The sequence below is a fragment of the Adelges cooleyi genome, unplaced genomic scaffold, assembly GCF_023614345.1.
Source record: "Adelges cooleyi isolate 19-005CV unplaced genomic scaffold, UGA_ACOO_1.1 ACOO_flye_CR_arks_rails_tigmint_CR_PRNA_108, whole genome shotgun sequence".
In the NCBI taxonomy this organism is placed as follows: Eukaryota; Metazoa; Arthropoda; class Insecta; order Hemiptera; family Adelgidae; genus Adelges; species Adelges cooleyi.
In genome coordinates, this window is record NW_026095761.1 from 8,303,553 (window position 1) to 8,320,850 (window position 17,298).

The following is a 17,298-nucleotide window of genomic DNA, read 5'->3' on the forward strand; positions in this document are numbered from 1 at the left end:
TAGGGGCTTGGGCCTACAAAACCCCTACACGGCCCTTACAGTCAGGGTCCATTAATCGGCAATAAGTCATACCGCACTATAATAGAGCCTAGGTCTAGCCATGTAGGTCATTGCGCGGGAAAAATTATTGACACTAGTCAAAATAAAATTGTTTAAGAGTAAAAAAACAAAATTCCAATGATGATTTTTTTTTACTTAAATTTTATTATGAATAATTACTGTTATTTACTTCTCATAATTCATAACAAAATAATGATTTTGTTACACATTTTATTACTGTTATTAGCTTATAAAAAAAGCACACTTTTATAATATATTATTTTTTACAAACAAATATTGTCTACTGTCTACTTAATCAGCCTCCATTTTTCAAAATTAATAAAGTTATTTCTCCCGTAATGTTATTCATTCAGCTAACGTACGAACAAAACTTAAAATGCTTTTAACAAATATTTTAACAGTCAAAACATTAAAAAAAACACTTAATTTTTCTTATTAAGACCGTTTTTACCAGTTTGGCTCAACATTTTTTATTAGTTAAAAAAATATTAGAATTATGGGCTTAATAAAATATTAGCTAGGCCAAATTTGTGAGAACGGTCATAAGTTTATACATTTTGGACACTTCAAAAACACTTGTATTGCATGAAATCAAATCGACTATATAAGAGTGGAAACATGTGATGGACTGAGTACATCCCCAATAAACGCCTCGCTTCTACCACACATGTTGAGAGTATGTAATTTTCAAATTATAACCTAGGTAGTATACACATTTAAAAAAAAACATCAATTTACTTTTATAAAACTGGCTCATGCTGACGTTGCGTCGCGTATGTTATATGAAGGGTAAACGTTGGCAATATATGATTAAAATCTATTGTTTTGAAAGCAATTTTAACTATGCTAACTTGTTTTAAAAGGACAAAATTATATTAATTTACTTTTATACGATACAACTATATTATGTTTCTTTTTTTCAGAGTAATGGGTTCAATAACCAAACGAGCTAACTCGAAAAATGATCGGAGAAAATACAGTTTTAGTAGGTATCAAGTTACTACGAGCCCAAAAGTCCATACTATGTGTGACTTGGCATAGCCCTCGGCCCACTCTCCTTAATACTTAATAGAGTAAATTAATAATTATTATTTACCTATTTAATAAAATAGTAATAATAAATATGTAAATGAATATTATTAATAAATAATAAAAATAAAATGGTAACACAGGATATCTGATTTATTAAATTTAGTCTATTTTGCGGTAACGTTATTTTAAATATTTTATGATTACAGTTGTTATCAACAATTCCTGATTTTTGAATGATAATAATTGATAATACATCTGGGACGGGGACCGCTATTTGAATTTTGAAACATATTTATTATTTAATATTATTTTCATGACGCCATTTGCAGGACATTAAAGTGGCCGTCGATCTTAAAATTATTTTTTACTAGTAGTTTTTTTAGATTAAAAGGGAAGGAAACTGAAGGAAAGCTGATCATTAATTTTTTCTTGTTCGCAGGTGATCATTGATCGCAATCTACAGCCCACATTGAACTTTATTATTTAATGACAGATGATATCAGCATTCAGCCTATTCTACTTATGTTATTTCATCTTTATTAAAAAATGACCTTCGGCATAGTTATAGCTTCAACATTTTAAGTTAAAAAACTTGTTACTGTGGTAATCGTCAATTTTCGGCGTGACATATTTTTATATTAACAAAATCCTGTTTTGTGTTGTACCTACTATATACATATATTATATACGTTGTTACCTAAGTTACAGCAACTATTTAACATTTTTCAATGATCTTAAAACAAATTTCTTTGTATACTAAGTATATTCTTAATGTTTTTACGCACAATTCGACATTTGACATTTCGAATTTAATGTACATAACACTTTAATTGAAGGGCTGCGGGGAAAAAAGTTCAATGTAATTTTTTTTTTGAAAATGAGATTTTGGTATCAAATTATTTATGTATTGATGTATTGTATCTTTTATGCGCTCGAACCAGGGAAAAAAATAGATTAGTCGAGAGTAACGACCGCCGGAAGTTTAGGCGTACAGGCAAAATGTATAACGTTTTGAAATTAAAAACATGATTTTCTCAGAATGCTAAAAAATTGACATTGATCTTTTTTCCCCGCAGCCCTTCAATTGTATACCTTCTGCGTGGCTAGTAATTAACACTCAATTATTATAATAATATTTGTACTCTCCCCATAAGGGCGTCATTAATAAATAAATAAAACACATATTAAATGATTATTAATATAATGATACCAGTCGTATAATCATTTTTATCGCCTTTATAGAGTAACCGTCGGTTCTTCTTCGCTAATTTACAAATATTATTATTATTAATTATTAAACATTTAATTTATACACTCATGGGTTGTGATTTACCATACCACCTACTTATACGTAATCATTCTGTACCTACTGATACTATTTTATTAAAAAAAATACCGTAATAGCCATATGTAATATATGATTAATTAATTTAATGAGTTAGTATTTATTAGTTAAATCTAATAAAAAATTATCATTACTTAAAAAAAAATTGTTCGTTCAATAATAATTATTCACTAATTAATTATTATTTAACTATTATACTGGTGGTTCTCTTAATAGATTATTAAACCCATCTAACAAGTATACTTATTTCTACGTAGTACATTGTCAGACATATTTAGAAAAGACTTAAATTATTAGTATCAACTAATTAATCTCAGAGCGTTAGAAATTTGAATTTACAAAATGATAAGAAACAATATTTTTTAAGAATAAATTCTGTGATATGTGTTCTGATAAAAACTTTTGTGTTCAATATTATTACATTAGTTAAGACTTAAGATTTACAAGTAGGTATTGTTTTATTTACACGTTCTAAAGAATTTTATTATTTCTAGAGTGAACTGTAGTAATATTTAGTTTTTGTCTCTGTTTTATAGAATTTACTAACAAATCGAAAAAATTATAAAAAAACATTGTAAAACCATTAGCTTAACAGCTTAGCATCGAAGGTAAAATACTTTTTTAATATATTTAAATTATTAGTGCCTTAACTCACTGGTATGGAGTCAGTTTTAAGAGCTGAAGTTTTGCTAGATTTTAACCAACTTTGTACATTTAATTTATGTACAATACACAATTCTTCTTTATTTTTTTATTAGGGTTTTCAATTTTCATACACCACGTAAACAAAATAATAATTTTACGTAGTAGTTTTTTATTATTATTTTACATACCATTAAAAAAAAAAAAATTGTTAATTTGGTATTTATTTATAGTTGGTATATATTAATATTTTACATTAATCGTAAGCATTACTCTAAATATTACATCGATGCAAATAATATAAAAGCTATGTAGTATACATTTTTATAGTTAAATAATTTATATTAAACATAGTAGCATTTTAAAGCATCATGAATGGGATTTTTTTAACTTGTCTACAGCTTCTAGTCTTGCATTTAACGACTGCAAGTTGGAATTCATTTTCGTCATGTTTTCGGCAATATGTGTTTTAATACTTTTTAAAAATACATTATTTTTTTCGATATTTTCTGAGTTCTCTGTGTATTGAGCATCCAGATTACTTATGGTTACAACCAATTTACTAACTGAAATGAATAATATACAGAAATTATAAATTAATTATAAAACAAATGTTTTTATGTAAACGTATTACAATAGTTTATAGTTGTTTTTATTAAAAAGCTACAAAACAATATCTCACCTTTTTGATGAAGAGATTCTAAAGCCACCATTCTTTGTAAGACGTCTGGTAATAAATGAGATTCTTGTTTCGCTTTTAAAATGATTTCATAGAGTTCATTGATTTTTTTGTCTTTTTCAACATCTTGAACATCTAGTTTTGCTGCAGCTTGTTCGAGTTTTGGTAATAAATTGGAAACTCTAGTATCCACAGCGTCGAGTTGAGAAGAATTTAGAACTGAGAGTTGGCCTACTAATAATCGGACAGCTTCAATTAAACCACCGCTTTCACAATAACCCAATCGTTTCTGTGAAACAAACCACAATAAATATTAAACATTAATATACAAAATTATTTTGTAATACAAAAAAAAATTTGCATCTTAAACCTTTGAACGCTTACGTATTATTTTTTTTACTTTGAAAGTACATAATATTTATGTGTACTACTACTTAAGTAGATTCAACAATGAGTCTTGTGCAATAGAAGGTCAACGACTAATTGTTAACAATAAGTTATACGACTTTGTTATTTTATCTTTAAATATACTTAACATTATGTATGAGATAGATGGAGGGTACAAAAGCATACGACAAACATGCAAAAAATAGTATAAATGTATCAGTGTTCGTTGCATCGAGTGGTAAGCGTTCTAGCATTAAGTGAAAAAGGAAAAACTATTAGATGTACAATAGGAAAAAAGCATGACATTTTAATTTTTTTATTTTTATCGAGACAATAAAAAAAAACTGCATAATGAATATGTGCTATTGAGTGAGTTAGAATTTTTTTGAATAAAAAAAAAAAAAATACACGTATATTTTTTTGAACAAAAATTTGTGTCATCAGCCGAAGCTTTAATTGCTATAAAAGATGGCCAAAATGTATAGCAGAATGAAAAAGGCAATACAACTTTTTCAAATGAACAAAAACTTGAAATTACATATCTCATCCAAAAGTTGATAATCTTTAAGCAGCCTGTGCAAAACTTATTATTACTTAATACTGCGTTGATCAAAATATTAAATTGCAGTTTATGCAACTTTTCTATTCTGTCATGTTTCATACCCTACCAATGCCAATCCGCCCGATCCAATGATTGACTCTAATTTTCTTAAACGCTCTTCTAGTCGAGAAATGTGTGACACTTGTTCTAGCTGAGCTTTCTTCGGTCTGATTAAAGCTTGAAAAATTAAAGCTTGCGATGAACTTTCATTTTCATTTTTATTCTTATTTTTGTCTTTTTCATCCGGTAGATTTTTTAACATATCAGTAACTGAAGCAATGTATTGTCTGAAAGTAAGAAAAAGAAATATTAAAATAATTATACCATTGATTTTATAACACACAGATCAACCACTCTAAGCATAAAAACGGGTTCCGATCTCATGTGAATTTTCCACTTTTATCATTTAAGATTTTCTTCGTCGATAGGTTGGTAATTAAACCAACATGAAATCGGTTGCCGTTTTGTGTTTAAATGGTTTATCCGACCTCTGGACTTTAATTAATATATTTTATACTTATAAATTTCAAACTATTTTCATAAATTGTTATTTATTGTATAACTTAAGAGTACAAATGGCTTACTGAATGGCATCTATCTCAGAAGTTCCTAAATTTCCAACTTGTTGTTCAAAAGACTCATCCACGTTTATAGTTGACAGCTTTAGCATAACATCTTGAACTTGAGATCCAATACTAGCACATAACTGTTCATCGGGTTCGTTTTTAATCTCCTAAAGAAAATGACAAGTAGAAAAATAATAACATATATATATAAATAACAATAAATTACACACGACTAACTTTTAATGTATTTATTTCCTGAACTAATTCTTCAGTTTCTAACTTAAGTCTATAATACTTTTCTAAAGGTGTTTCCTTTTCTCCTTGTGCCCCTAACTCCCAATGTTCATTCCTGTAAATATTTAAATCAATAATTAAAACATTATTTAATAAAAAACAAAATATTATAATTTACTTTGATCTATAACCAGTTTTTAATTTCTTTCCCAGTTTGTCTGAAAAATCAATGTTATCTGCACCTACAATTTGATTTTTGAAACGGTCATAAGCTTCAGAAGTATCAATATGTACTCGATCAATATCTTCATTTTCCTATAAAATAATAAAATAATTTTTAAACGCTAACTTTTTTTTGAAGTTAGAAAACTAAAAAGATGGACAATTTGTTGTTACCTCTTCCATATAATCAAGTTGCTGATCATCCTCAGGCAAGTCGGACGTCTCATAGACATCTGGCTGGTCATAAGCCTAGAAAACAAAAATTATAACAGTCAAATTTTGGTCGGTAACAAATGTTTATATTTTTAAATATAAATATTATTAAAAGCTATGGATTTCAAGAAGTTATTTATGCGTGTGAAGTATGTTGGATAAATTGAAAATAAGAACTATTGGACCATAATTATGTATATTTAACAATCATACATTATACCTCCAATCAGTATTTTAAATAGAAGTAGGAGGTTAGAAATGCATTCTGACTAAAATTTACAACTTTGCTATAAACCAAAATTTGTGTTTACACCATTAGAAATAATATGTTCTAAAATAGTTCAACATCTTTTGATCTGTTAAAAATTAAAATTTTACTTTAATAAAAAGACAGTATAATATTTGTTACGTATCAGCAGTTTAAATATATATGGTGGGATTGTCCACCATACGCGAGTGCTATACCGGCACAACTTGTCATTAGTGTAATTTTTACTTTCATACTAAGGTATAACAATATTATTGTATTGTTACAGTTACACAAAATACTAAGATGGTCTTGTATTTTTTTTTAACACAATCACTGCGCGGAAATTATATGATACCACGTTAGATGCATGTTACAATTGATAATCATACGGGAATGGCGGCAACTTTTTTTTTTTGTTTTTCTGTTCAACAAAAACCCAACAATGCTATTTAAAAACAGATTGGACCAAAGTAACAAAGAATTTTTTAAGCAATGCGTGTGTAATAATCAAATTTTTTCCCGCAGTGCGTTAACATTTCATATAATATACTTGATGTCGGATATAGCTGACAGATGCACTCCTGAAATATCTAGGTGTCGGGTATAGCCAACAGGTACAGTGAATGTGTTAATGTCAATAGGTGTTTCTAGTATGGGCAAATTAAGTGTACTATAAAATTACCTATTCAAAACCTATACAAAAATAAGTATAAAATGCTATAATTATTGCTTGACAATCAAACTTCAATAAAATTAATTTTTCATCTCTAAAAATAGCAAGGGTACTCCAATTATTTTGAAATCGGCAAACACATTTTCTTTGTACACCCTGAATCCAAACAATCACTAATAGTTACATTGCATTAGCTTTAAAATACAATATTATTATTTCCCATTGACAAAATATTACGAATAAGATGAAATTGGAATCTAAGTATAATTTATTAATTGAAATACCAAAAATGAACTATCAAGATTGGTAACTAAATTTATCTGACAAATTTCAGTTGCTCAATCGGGTTTTACATTAAAACGCTTGCTAGAAATAAAACAAGGTGTCTTAAAAAGTGTATTAGGTTTAAATAAAAAATGTAGCTATAAACTTACGATACCGCTCAGATGAGCGTATTTGGAATCGACAGTCATCTTAAAAACTGTAAAGCGATGACGAAATTTAAAAAAAGAAAATTTACTATTAAAAATTAGTTGTAAAGTTATAATTTAAATATTAAACAACTTATTTTATTTTAATTAAATTAAAAAAATTTAGTTTAAAATTATTTTTTTATAAAATCGATTATTGAATGTTTTTACTTATTTTTGCCAATCTCTGATAAGTGTAACTGATAAGTAATTTAATACGTTTCATAACATTGGTTCTCAAAATAATTATTTAAAACTGACCTATTGCCAACTAAAATAGATTTATTTAATAATTATTAATATGTATTATTATTAAATAGTACACAATATATAAAATAATATACCGTTTATTAAAATTCAACCATAATTTAGCTGGTTTTAATATATTACGAATAATTTATTAACCAAAAAGTTACATTTAAATTGTGATAATAATAATGTGAAATATCAATATTTTTAAGCAAGTGTAAACAATACACAGCTGCTTCCTATGAAGAAATATAAATGGATCAGTTATCACTTATCACTTTGTAAATTGTAAACTGTAGTTCTATGAGTTCGTGCAAACAATATTTATAAAGGTATTTTTTGTATTAATTTAGTTCTTATTATTTGAAATTCGAAAGATACATATTATTAGTAATGAATACAAATTAATACTTTATAGTATATACTACTAATAATAATTTATTGGTTTTTGTTTGATAATTTTAATACTAGTGTTATAATTTATAAATCTGGATTAGTAGCTTTCATTTTTGGCGCTAATAATTTTGTTTTAAAATTGACAATATCAAAATATGACATTATAGCGATTGACGTAAATAGTAAAAATTTGTGTGATTAAAATATACTAAAAACATCAAATTTATAATTTATTTCATTTTTATTTACAGGAAGGACAGTTTAGTCATTTGGGCGTTAAAATGAGTGGTGGGCGGCAGCGATCATCATTCAACGCTCATTCAAATCAGCCAACAGCTGATTCTGGTATACATGGCCAAGCGTATTTACTCGAAACTCTGACTAATTGTACAGATCCTTTGAAAGCTATTGAAGAATTTCAAGTCGACAATGGCATTCATTTACCCTCACTCCGACAAATGTTGCCGCTTCTTGATCTGCATGGTTATCGACGTCTAGATTTTCATAACTCTATATTAGAAGCCCTTCGTGACAAACTGGTTGCTCACATTGAAGAAATTGGTAAAAAAGAAGGCCGCGATAGAGATCGTAAGCTCAAAGACATGTTAGCTAAAAGTTTTCCTTCTGTTCACATTAAACAACTGAGACCAATAATCATGGCTATATTAAAAAACATTTCTCATATAGACGATAAGTATTTAAATGTTTTAGTTAAGGATACTGAACTATATAAAGATACGGATACCGAAGTAAAACGTCAAATTTGGAAAGACAATCAATCGCTGTTAGTCAACGAAGTTTCTCCCTTACTTACACAATACATTAGAGAAAAAGAAAACATACTGTTTGATCATAATAATTTGACAAACTTGTTCTTTACTCCGTCTCCTAAATTAAGACGTCAAGGAGAAGTTGTGCAAAAGTTAGCTCATATGATTGGTTCAAGCATAAAACTCTATGACATGGTTTTACAATTTTTAAGGACATTATTTTTGCGTACACACAATGTACATTATTGTACACTTAGAGCCGAGCTTTTAATGGCTCTACACGATTTGGAAATCCAAGACATCATATCCATTGATCCCTGTCATAAGTTTACGTGGTGTTTAGACGCTTGTATACGAGAACGTAATGTAGATGTCAAACGGTCACGTGAACTTCAGGGATTTTTGGACAGCATTAAACGGGGTCATGAAACTGTACTCGGAGATCTGTCCATGACATTATGCGACCCTTATGCTATTAACTTTTTAGCGACATCGACTATCCGTATTCTTCATCACCTAATAAACAATGAAAATCTACCTCGAGAAAATCACGTTTTAGTATTACTTTTAAGAATGTTATCCTTAGGACTTAGTGCTTGGGTGATGATTGATACTCAAGACTTTAAAGAACCAAAACTTGATAGTCAAGTAGTGACCAAGTTTATGCCGGCGTTAATGTCATTAATAGTGGACGATCAGGTTAGATCGTTAAATACTAAAATGCCTCTCGATGAAAGAGAATCTGCTATCACAATTATCGAGCATTCTGGACCCGTTCCGGACGCTGTACAAGCATATATTCAAGAAAGCAGTGTTGCTTGTACCGTCGCTATGTACTACACATTGCACGTAGCTAAAGCTAAAGATAGATTAGCGTTAATGAGAATTTTAGGGTCGTTGGCTAGCTGTGATCATGACCGTGCGTTCGAAGATCCGTTCCTTCATTTTCTTGTAGCTTTATTGATACAGCAAGTCGATGAGTTTGCAGCAGAAGACTTTTGTACCGTTATATTTGATGAGTTCTTTTGCACGGGTCTTAACAGAGAAAACGTAGTTAGACACGTTTTAAAATTAGTATGGCATGTTTATCCTAAGTTACCGCCTAGTAGACTGAACACATTGACTAAAGTCTTACAACCGAGTCCTTCGCATGATGAAGCTGTGCACAAGCTGTACAATGATTTTGTCGAGAAGATAACCAGCGATACAGAACCACCACCAGAGCCACCCAGTTTTGACTATTTAGAATCGCCACTGATGAGTGTACCAACGCCTTCACATTACTAAGAATAAACGAATAGAATACGCATAAATATTAAGAAGTTTTAAGTTTTGTACACTAAACAATGTTTTGATATTTATAGATTTTAGCATATGTGCCAACATAAATAAGTATTGTTGATTTTAACTTTAAACATTTAATACAAAATAATAATTCACATACATTTGTAAAGAACGAAAAAAAAAAATATATATATATATAATACTGTTAGGTATTTGATTTTTATTTTATAAATTTATATGAACAAAATATATAATGATTTATGCAATTTCTAAAGTGGTTTTATTTTCTTTTGTATTGAGTTGAACAAGTGATCCGTTTGGAGGTCTTTCTTCATTTTTGATCCATTTTGTAAACAACCTAAAAAGCAAACAAAAATGGTAAACCAAAGCTTTGCAGCAAATCTAAACTATGATTGAAAATGTACTACCATTGAGTATATATTGAGTTCAAAATATATAATATATACTCATTGGCACTATTAATAATTCATAAAATACACACACACATGCGAATTATACTTACTCAGCTACAAATTCTAATGGCGTCCATGTAGATGTATCGGCTTTGGGCATCCACTTTCGATTCATTGGTGTATCTAGAGTAACTGGTAGAATAGAATAAGCTTGTGCTCCAGCAGGTAACCCACCATTGCTATCGGCTAATGACTTCGTTAACTGATGAATTGAAGCTTTAGCCAAACCGTACCCAATCATTCCCGGTGTTGTAGCTAGTGCAGCTTTGGCTCCGGTCAACACTAATATACCACCAGGTTTTAAGTACTTGGATGCAATAGAAGACGCTAATACTGAACTCCAAACACTTTGTTTTAACATAAGATCAGTGTTCTTTACAAAATCTATATTAAATACAAAAACAATTTGAATTATTTTTTTTTAAACTTTATCATGGAGCTAAACAGTAGCACAACTACTCAAGTACTAATATTAATAGTCATATGGAGAACCTTTCAAAAGATAATAATAATTTTTTTAACTACCCCATTTATAAGATATTTAAGAAATTCTTCACTTACCAGCCGAACTGGAGTTGCCACCGGCCCAACCGCCGGCTACACATATTACGGCATCCAATTTTTCTGATCCCAAAACTGAATCAAGACTTTTCAAAATTGAAACCTCCTACAACAATACAATTATATATAGATTATGACTTAAAAAGCAAATAAAACTTTATTTTTTTACTTGTTCGATTAATGAAGCATCACGATCAACTAGTATGTTTGCGTTGGCAAAATCATTTTGTTGTAAGTCAATAGATCCAACCCACTGTAAAAAAAAATGTTGAATATTTTTTATTTCCTCGAGTACTCAAGTACTTAAAACAAATAACCAGTTAGCAAACAAATTTGAATATTTTAATTTATTAATTTATCTAATAAATATTGCTTACAAAATATTATATTAATATTGTATGGCATATGCCAACTAAAACTTACAAATTTTGTAAACTAAAAATGATTCATTAAATGTTTACATTTTTTTTTCAAAAATATAAATTAAAACAATTAAAATTGAACCAGATTTTGTATTAAACTTTATTAGGAACCCAACATTTTTTATTAATACTTGTCTGTTAGTTTAGGCTATTTTACCCCTGTTGGAATTAACCTCTGTTGTTTTATTTATAAAAAACGGTAATATTATTATTTTTTAATAAACATTTTAAACTGTTTTTTAATGTTTTTTTACATTATTAAATCCCAAATAAAAAAAAATTTTCTTTAAAAAATAATATTTTAACTATTGACTATTATAACTTATGAACGATGAAAATAATCAATAAATAAATTATAAACCATGGTCATAGAGGAGGATGCAACATTCAGAGCAAGAAGGGGATGTTTAATGGTATAGTTAATAAGTAAGTTTAAAGTGTTCACAAAGATCTACCTAATTTTAATCTAATTTTAATGACAAAAGTAATAATAACAATTTTATTACAATTTGTTGTACATTTACCAGATTTAGGTAAATAAATAAAAACATACAAGTTTACACCCTTCAGTCGTAATAAAGTTTAACGTTCACAAGAACTTAAAAATATAACTAAAGTAGTCACTGCATGGTTCAATATCCATCAAAATTATAATTTAATTAATAATTTTTGTCAAAACTCTCGTTATATTAAGTTATTAAACAAATATGTACATTTTCTGGTAAATAATAAATAATAATTAGGATTAGAAAATAGTGGAATTTTCACATATGAAGGGTACAGGGAAAAAATCAGCAGTCACTTTTTAAAAATGGCAAATTTGTTGTTATAAAATTCGTTTTGATACAAAACGAATCTGTTCTTTATTTAGAGCACGATTAAAAACGAAAATTTAAAAAAAAAATTTAGCATTACATAAACATGTTTTTCTTAGATTAGAAAAAAGTGACTGCTGGTTTTTTCTCCTGTACACTTCATATTTATAAATAACGTGATAGAAATATGTTAATACTATTTAAATACACCAATTTGAGAATATTAATTTGGTAATATATTGTTAATTTGTAATATAAATTACCATCACAATGTGTTTGTACTTTAAATAGTTTAAAAAAAAACAGGTAATATAACATTATTCATACTTACAAATTTTTGAGAAAGGAATGAAGTAATACACGTCGATCCTAATGCTCCTTTTCCTCCGTACACGAGAATTTTGCCAACAGTAGCAGCCATGTTACTCTTCGGTTTTAATTAACTAACTGCAGCTTACAAAATAACACTTTTACTCTATAATGACAATTACTGGACGGGTAACAATAAACGTCCAGGGTCAGAAGTGCTATAATATGATTTAAATATAATATTATGTAATATTCGAGATTGTAGTGAGGCCCGAGGTAATGGCAAAGTTACTTTGACTCCCGCCAGGTAGCATATAACATATATATATATATATATATATATATATATATATATATATATAATATACATAGGTATATTCCTGGAGATTGGTGAAGGGCCATGGGCGTATGTACACACAACAGGTATTAAGGAATTTTAATGAACTTGTACAGATAACATTAGATCGATCTGCCGTTGGAGTTTTGCCAATAACGATATCTCGCTGGCAAAAGGACCATATTTTAATTCAGGATTGTCATTATTATCAGCGATTCGTATTGAAATTGCCGTAACTTCATACTTTGAAGTCTGTGAACTCATATTGTAATTTTCTATATGTATACGATTTGCACTGTAAGTTAGGTCACGAGTCACGCCATCGAGTATCGGCTTGCATCTAGATTACGATTAAAGAGTAAAGATATTTTAAATAATAAATAGGTATTAAATATTATCTTAATTCGTAATCTGGATGTCAATTACATACAGGTAATTCATGGAAAAATAAACGGGTATATCAGTGACTTGAGTAATCACTATTTTCTCAACATGGCTGCCGGTGACCTCCCGTACCAATACACGGCCGCCCAAAAATGTCGGCAGCTGTTTTGTGGTTATCAAATGCTTCCGACATACCTGTCTTTTTTTCGTTATGTGAGTTACTACACAGAATACAAAAAAATATAATTTCTAACATAAATTTTCTGAGTTTTTATGAGATCCCTGCTGAAACGTACAATATTTATATTGGCGGAAAATTAATTTCAAATTAGGATTTTACATATAGGTAGAAGGTAGATTATTCTAATATATTTAATATTTAATTTTATTTATTCTATGGAACTATATTGTGATAACAGCTAATAAGACAATGACAAGTGTCGACTAATTAATGTCATAGATTAAATATACATAATAGCATGACAAAATAAACTATTTTGTCATGCATAATAGTTAATACCATAGATAATAAATACACACACACCACGGTTAATAATACATAGATATTAATATAGATAAAACTATATGTTATCACTTATCATTCAATCGGACAAAATAATTAATTTTTTTTTATATTCGTCTATATATCATATTTCAAAATATTGTTATTATTTGTAAAAGCTGTAATGGTTTTGTTAGTATAAGTAAATATTATATGTAAATGTAATGTATCATCTATGCTTAAAAAACTTGAGAGGTTTGCCAACTAGGTATTTATAGTGGACATAACAGTTGGGTCAATAATATATTAAAATAACAATTTATAAATAAAATTATAAACATTTAATAATTTCGTGCTAAATGAATATATACACGGGTAAGTCGTTCTAGAAAACAATCTGTATTGTTCGTTTTGTTCATGAATGCTCCAAATATGATATTAAACATTTAAAAAGTATTTGACGGAACTTAAGTGTTCATGAATTATATCATTTGTTTCAGATTATACCAAGAAATGCCCTGATTGCAATAAGAGTTTTCATTCGGCTACATCTCTGTTAATTCATTTCTTTAGTCATGTCAAAGAAGAAAAATCAGATAGCATCAATGTTGACCAAAACGATGTTCTCACGAAAAACACTGATAAGAAAATATATAAAAACGAATCATCTGCACCATTAAACTTAAGTAAATGTGGTACACTTTATCCATGGAAGTATTGTTTGACGACATTTGAAGAAAAGGGTATTGACAACCCAAAAAATGTTTTTATAAAAACTAAGTCTTGCAAAACAAAAGTCAATAAAAATAAAAATTACAAATGCCACTTATGTGGAAAAAAATTTGGTTGGTCCACTGATCTCAAAAGACATATACTAATTCATACAGGTATTTAAATGTATCACTAGATAATTTAACACTTTTTATAATTGTATTTTTGTTTTTTTTTTTAAATGGATGTTACTGAAATAATTGTCTGATATTTTGCTAAATTATTGAGTTTTTTATTCTGATTTAAAATCTTTCAATGAAAATCTGTAAACTATGCTCATGGATATTATTTTTAGTACGAATAATAAAAAAATAAAATTACAATATGAATAATAAACAGTTCTTTATAAAAAAGAATTATAGATGTCTAATTATTATAATTTGCTTTTTTGCGGTTTAACAATAATTTTTACTGTAATAAATAATTTTGTTTGGTTCTTATAGGAGAGAAACCGTTTAAGTGCAGTATTTGTCAAGCAGCTTTTACTAGAAATTTTTTACTGCAGAAGCATTGTGCACGAATTCACAAAACATTGTCAGAAGATGAGTTAAAAAATCTAGAAAATAATGTTTTTGCCAAAGTTGCCGAAATCAAAATGAAAATGGAAGAATTAGAGTGTCAAAAGGAACTTGGTAAGTCTGATTCTGATGAAAAAATAAAATAAATATGTATTCCTCATAATAAATATTTTAATGGTAAGAAATAGCTTATATTTAAAGGGTTTTTTTGTAACTGCAGTCTTCGTTTCTAATCTAATTCCATCTAATCTCTTATTAATAATTTTTTTGTTTTTAAAACTTCACTAACAGTTGACATTTTATTATAAAAAATAAAAAAAAGTTTTAATCAAAATAGTTTATTAACAAAAATTAAATCTTGACTTAGTATTATTTCAATGATTTTTATTTTCTAATATAATAACATGATGAGTGCATAAGGTGGCAGTGTGCAATGCTCACTGTCACAGCACACAAAAAATTGTCTAGTATAAAGCGGTCGACGTGTCCTTTTACGATGACGGATCAACGCCGCCTCATTCAAGAATAATTTAATGTATTCAGAAACCTATTCCTCTAGCGAGGTAATGGTGACCTTTAACAAGCCGCTCGTATAGACAAGTAGATTTATTTACATTTGTTTAAATTACGTCAATTCACTACCTGTGTAATGACAATACTTTTGTATACAATAATAAGGAACAGCTAATTTTTAATGTATATAAAAACTTGTAACCAGACAATAATTTTAATTTTAATTCTTATATAATGTAAGTAAAATAAAGACATTTACAGGTAATCAAATAGTCATTTTAGTAGTAACAATACAGACTTGTGTTGCTGACAATAAAATATATTATTATTGATTTTTAAGACAATATGTAAAACTGATTATTGGATTTGTCAAGTTATTGATAATTTTTCGAAATCTGTATTGTACCTGTTATATCTTTAATTACAAAAATCAACAAACCGTGTATTTCATTATAAAAATTTAAGTGAAATTATATATAATTTATGTATATTAATATAATTTAAGTTTATATAACAGTTGTGTCATAAGTTTGTAGCTTCTCAATGTCGTTTGTTTCAAAACTTTGAAGTACAAACTAAAATGTTTTATTTTTGTTAATTAATATGATAAATATCAATAATATTTATTGCAAACCTGGGCATCATAAAAATATATTTATTTTTTAATATCAATTATAATAAATACAATGTTATTTTTATTTGAACGAATTTAAATAAAAAGTACAAAATTATTTAAACAATATTTAGGTTTTAAATAAATAACTTTTTGTTTAATCAAAATTTAAATAATAAAATCAAACATATTTGTATCAAATCAATTATTTAGAATCATGTTATTTAAAATGTTTTAAAAAATATATTAAAAATACTGTAAATTTAATTAATATCTCATTAATTTTAAATTATTAGCTTTGATGCATGAGAAGGTATTGTTTGTTATATTAAAATAAAAAATACCAGGTTTGATTTTTAATACATTGTAATCATATTTTTTTTTTTTTATAAAGTAATTCAATAACGTGACAATATTTATTTTAAAATTTTTAGAGTAGCCAAATATTATATTGATAATTTAGTAATAATGATGACTATTATTTAAGAAGAGTGAAACAGAAAGACAATATAGTTAATATTATAGTACTGGTTTGCCATTTGTATTTCTTTTATTGGTTATTGAATATGATGTATTCATTATTTTCTATACTTATATATGTTTAATAAATTATACATATATTTACTATTGATTTTACATGTATGCTATTTGTTAATAAGTAATTTTTGAATTTATAATTTAATATCACGACAATAATGTTAGATATGATTAATACTATATTTCAATCTTAGTCTAGTACTTGTACTCTAATTTTTAATTACCATTTACTTAAATAGAAGTTGTACCATTAAGACCAAGACAATTTTTCATTAAATAACGAACAATGATTTACAAAAAATAAATTATTTTAAATAATTACTTATTAAAAACAAAATAGTATTTGATTAAAATTCATTTTTTATTTGCCTGTTTCTAATAACTTTTTATTTAAAATAATTTAATATTTAAATAAATAATTATTTCTATTTGTATTTAAATAAGAAAATATTCGTACCTTAAGTTTATAA

The 17,298-nt window shown here is 27.3% G+C and overlaps 4 protein-coding genes across 10 annotated transcripts; 2 read left to right on the top strand and 2 right to left on the bottom strand.

Annotated features, from left to right (window-relative positions):
* The first annotated feature begins 3,024 nt into the window (after positions 1-3,024).
* Positions 3,025-10,316, top strand: LOC126845295 (negative elongation factor B). Of its 4 annotated transcripts, none has more exons than XM_050583967.1 (2): positions 3,025-3,045; positions 8,271-10,316. In XM_050583967.1, the coding sequence occupies exon 2, from the start codon at positions 8,301-8,303 to the stop codon at positions 10,074-10,076; it is 1,776 nt and encodes a 591-aa protein (XP_050439924.1). In that variant the 5' UTR covers positions 3,025-3,045; positions 8,271-8,300; the 3' UTR covers positions 10,077-10,316. The 4 variants fall into 4 exon arrangements, with proteins under 4 accessions (XP_050439924.1, XP_050439911.1, XP_050439916.1 ...); XM_050583954.1 differs by lacking the exon at positions 3,025-3,045 and adding an exon at positions 7,896-7,955 and having other exon boundaries at positions 8,271-10,315; XM_050583959.1 differs by lacking the exon at positions 3,025-3,045 and adding an exon at positions 7,982-8,201.
* LOC126845343 (dynactin subunit 2) lies at positions 3,288-7,549 on the bottom strand. The gene is made up of 8 exons (XM_050584007.1): positions 7,339-7,549; positions 5,943-6,017; positions 5,725-5,861; positions 5,550-5,661; positions 5,331-5,479; positions 4,814-5,033; positions 3,762-4,047; positions 3,288-3,645 (listed from the first exon to the last, which is right to left on the bottom strand). The coding sequence occupies exons 1-8, from the start codon at positions 7,375-7,377 to the stop codon at positions 3,449-3,451; spliced, it is 1,215 nt and encodes a 404-aa protein (XP_050439964.1). The 5' UTR covers positions 7,378-7,549; the 3' UTR covers positions 3,288-3,448.
* Positions 10,274-12,975, bottom strand: LOC126845382 (dihydropteridine reductase). The gene is made up of 5 exons (XM_050584040.1): positions 12,676-12,975; positions 11,277-11,360; positions 11,108-11,213; positions 10,597-10,930; positions 10,274-10,431 (listed from the first exon to the last, which is right to left on the bottom strand). Exons 1-5 carry the CDS (start codon positions 12,763-12,765, stop codon positions 10,332-10,334), a joined length of 714 nt encoding a protein of 237 aa, XP_050439997.1. The 5' UTR covers positions 12,766-12,975; the 3' UTR covers positions 10,274-10,331.
* Positions 12,976-13,493: 518 nt separating this feature from the next.
* On the top strand, positions 13,494-16,181 carry LOC126845393 (zinc finger protein 254-like). 4 transcript variants are annotated; one of them, XM_050584050.1, is made up of 4 exons: positions 13,494-13,587; positions 14,377-14,763; positions 15,091-15,279; positions 15,940-16,181. In XM_050584050.1, the coding sequence occupies exons 1-4, from the start codon at positions 13,527-13,529 to the stop codon at positions 16,008-16,010; spliced, it is 708 nt and encodes a 235-aa protein (XP_050440007.1). In that variant the 5' UTR covers positions 13,494-13,526; the 3' UTR covers positions 16,011-16,181. The 4 variants fall into 4 exon arrangements, with proteins under 4 accessions (XP_050440007.1, XP_050440013.1, XP_050440018.1 ...); XM_050584056.1 differs by having other exon boundaries at positions 13,496-13,587; positions 15,586-16,008; XM_050584061.1 differs by lacking the exon at positions 13,494-13,587 and adding an exon at positions 13,951-14,251 and having other exon boundaries at positions 15,940-16,147.
* Positions 16,182-17,298: the final 1,117 nt, after the last annotated feature.

Coding starts and splice junctions, on each gene's coding strand:
- LOC126845343 (XM_050584007.1), bottom strand. CDS start 7,377: ATGACTGTCGATTCCAAATACGCTCATCTGAGCGGTATC. Junction 6,018..7,338: donor ACGCTCATCTGAGCGGTATC/GTAAGTTTATAG, acceptor TTTGTTTTCTAG/GCTTATGACCAGCCAGATGT. Junction 5,034..5,330: donor TCTGAGATAGATGCCATTCA/GTAAGCCATTTG, acceptor TCTTACTTTCAG/ACAATACATTGCTTCAGTTA.
- LOC126845295 (XM_050583967.1), top strand. CDS start 8,301: ATGAGTGGTGGGCGGCAGCGATCATCATTCAACGCTCATTCAAATCAG.
- LOC126845382 (XM_050584040.1), bottom strand. CDS start 12,765: ATGGCTGCTACTGTTGGCAAAATTCTCGTGTACGGAGGAAAAGGAGCA. Junction 11,361..12,675: donor CATTCCTTTCTCAAAAATTT/GTAAGTATGAAT, acceptor TTTTTTTTACAG/TGGGTTGGATCTATTGACTT. Junction 10,432..10,596: donor CCATTAGAATTTGTAGCTGA/GTAAGTATAATT, acceptor TTTGCTTTTTAG/GTTGTTTACAAAATGGATCA.
- LOC126845393 (XM_050584050.1), top strand. CDS start 13,527: ATGTCGGCAGCTGTTTTGTGGTTATCAAATGCTTCCGACATACCTGTC. Junction 14,764..15,090: donor ACATATACTAATTCATACAG/GTATTTAAATGT, acceptor TGGTTCTTATAG/GAGAGAAACCGTTTAAGTGC. Junction 15,280..15,939: donor AGAGTGTCAAAAGGAACTTG/GTAAGTCTGATT, acceptor AGACATTTACAG/GTAATCAAATAGTCATTTTA.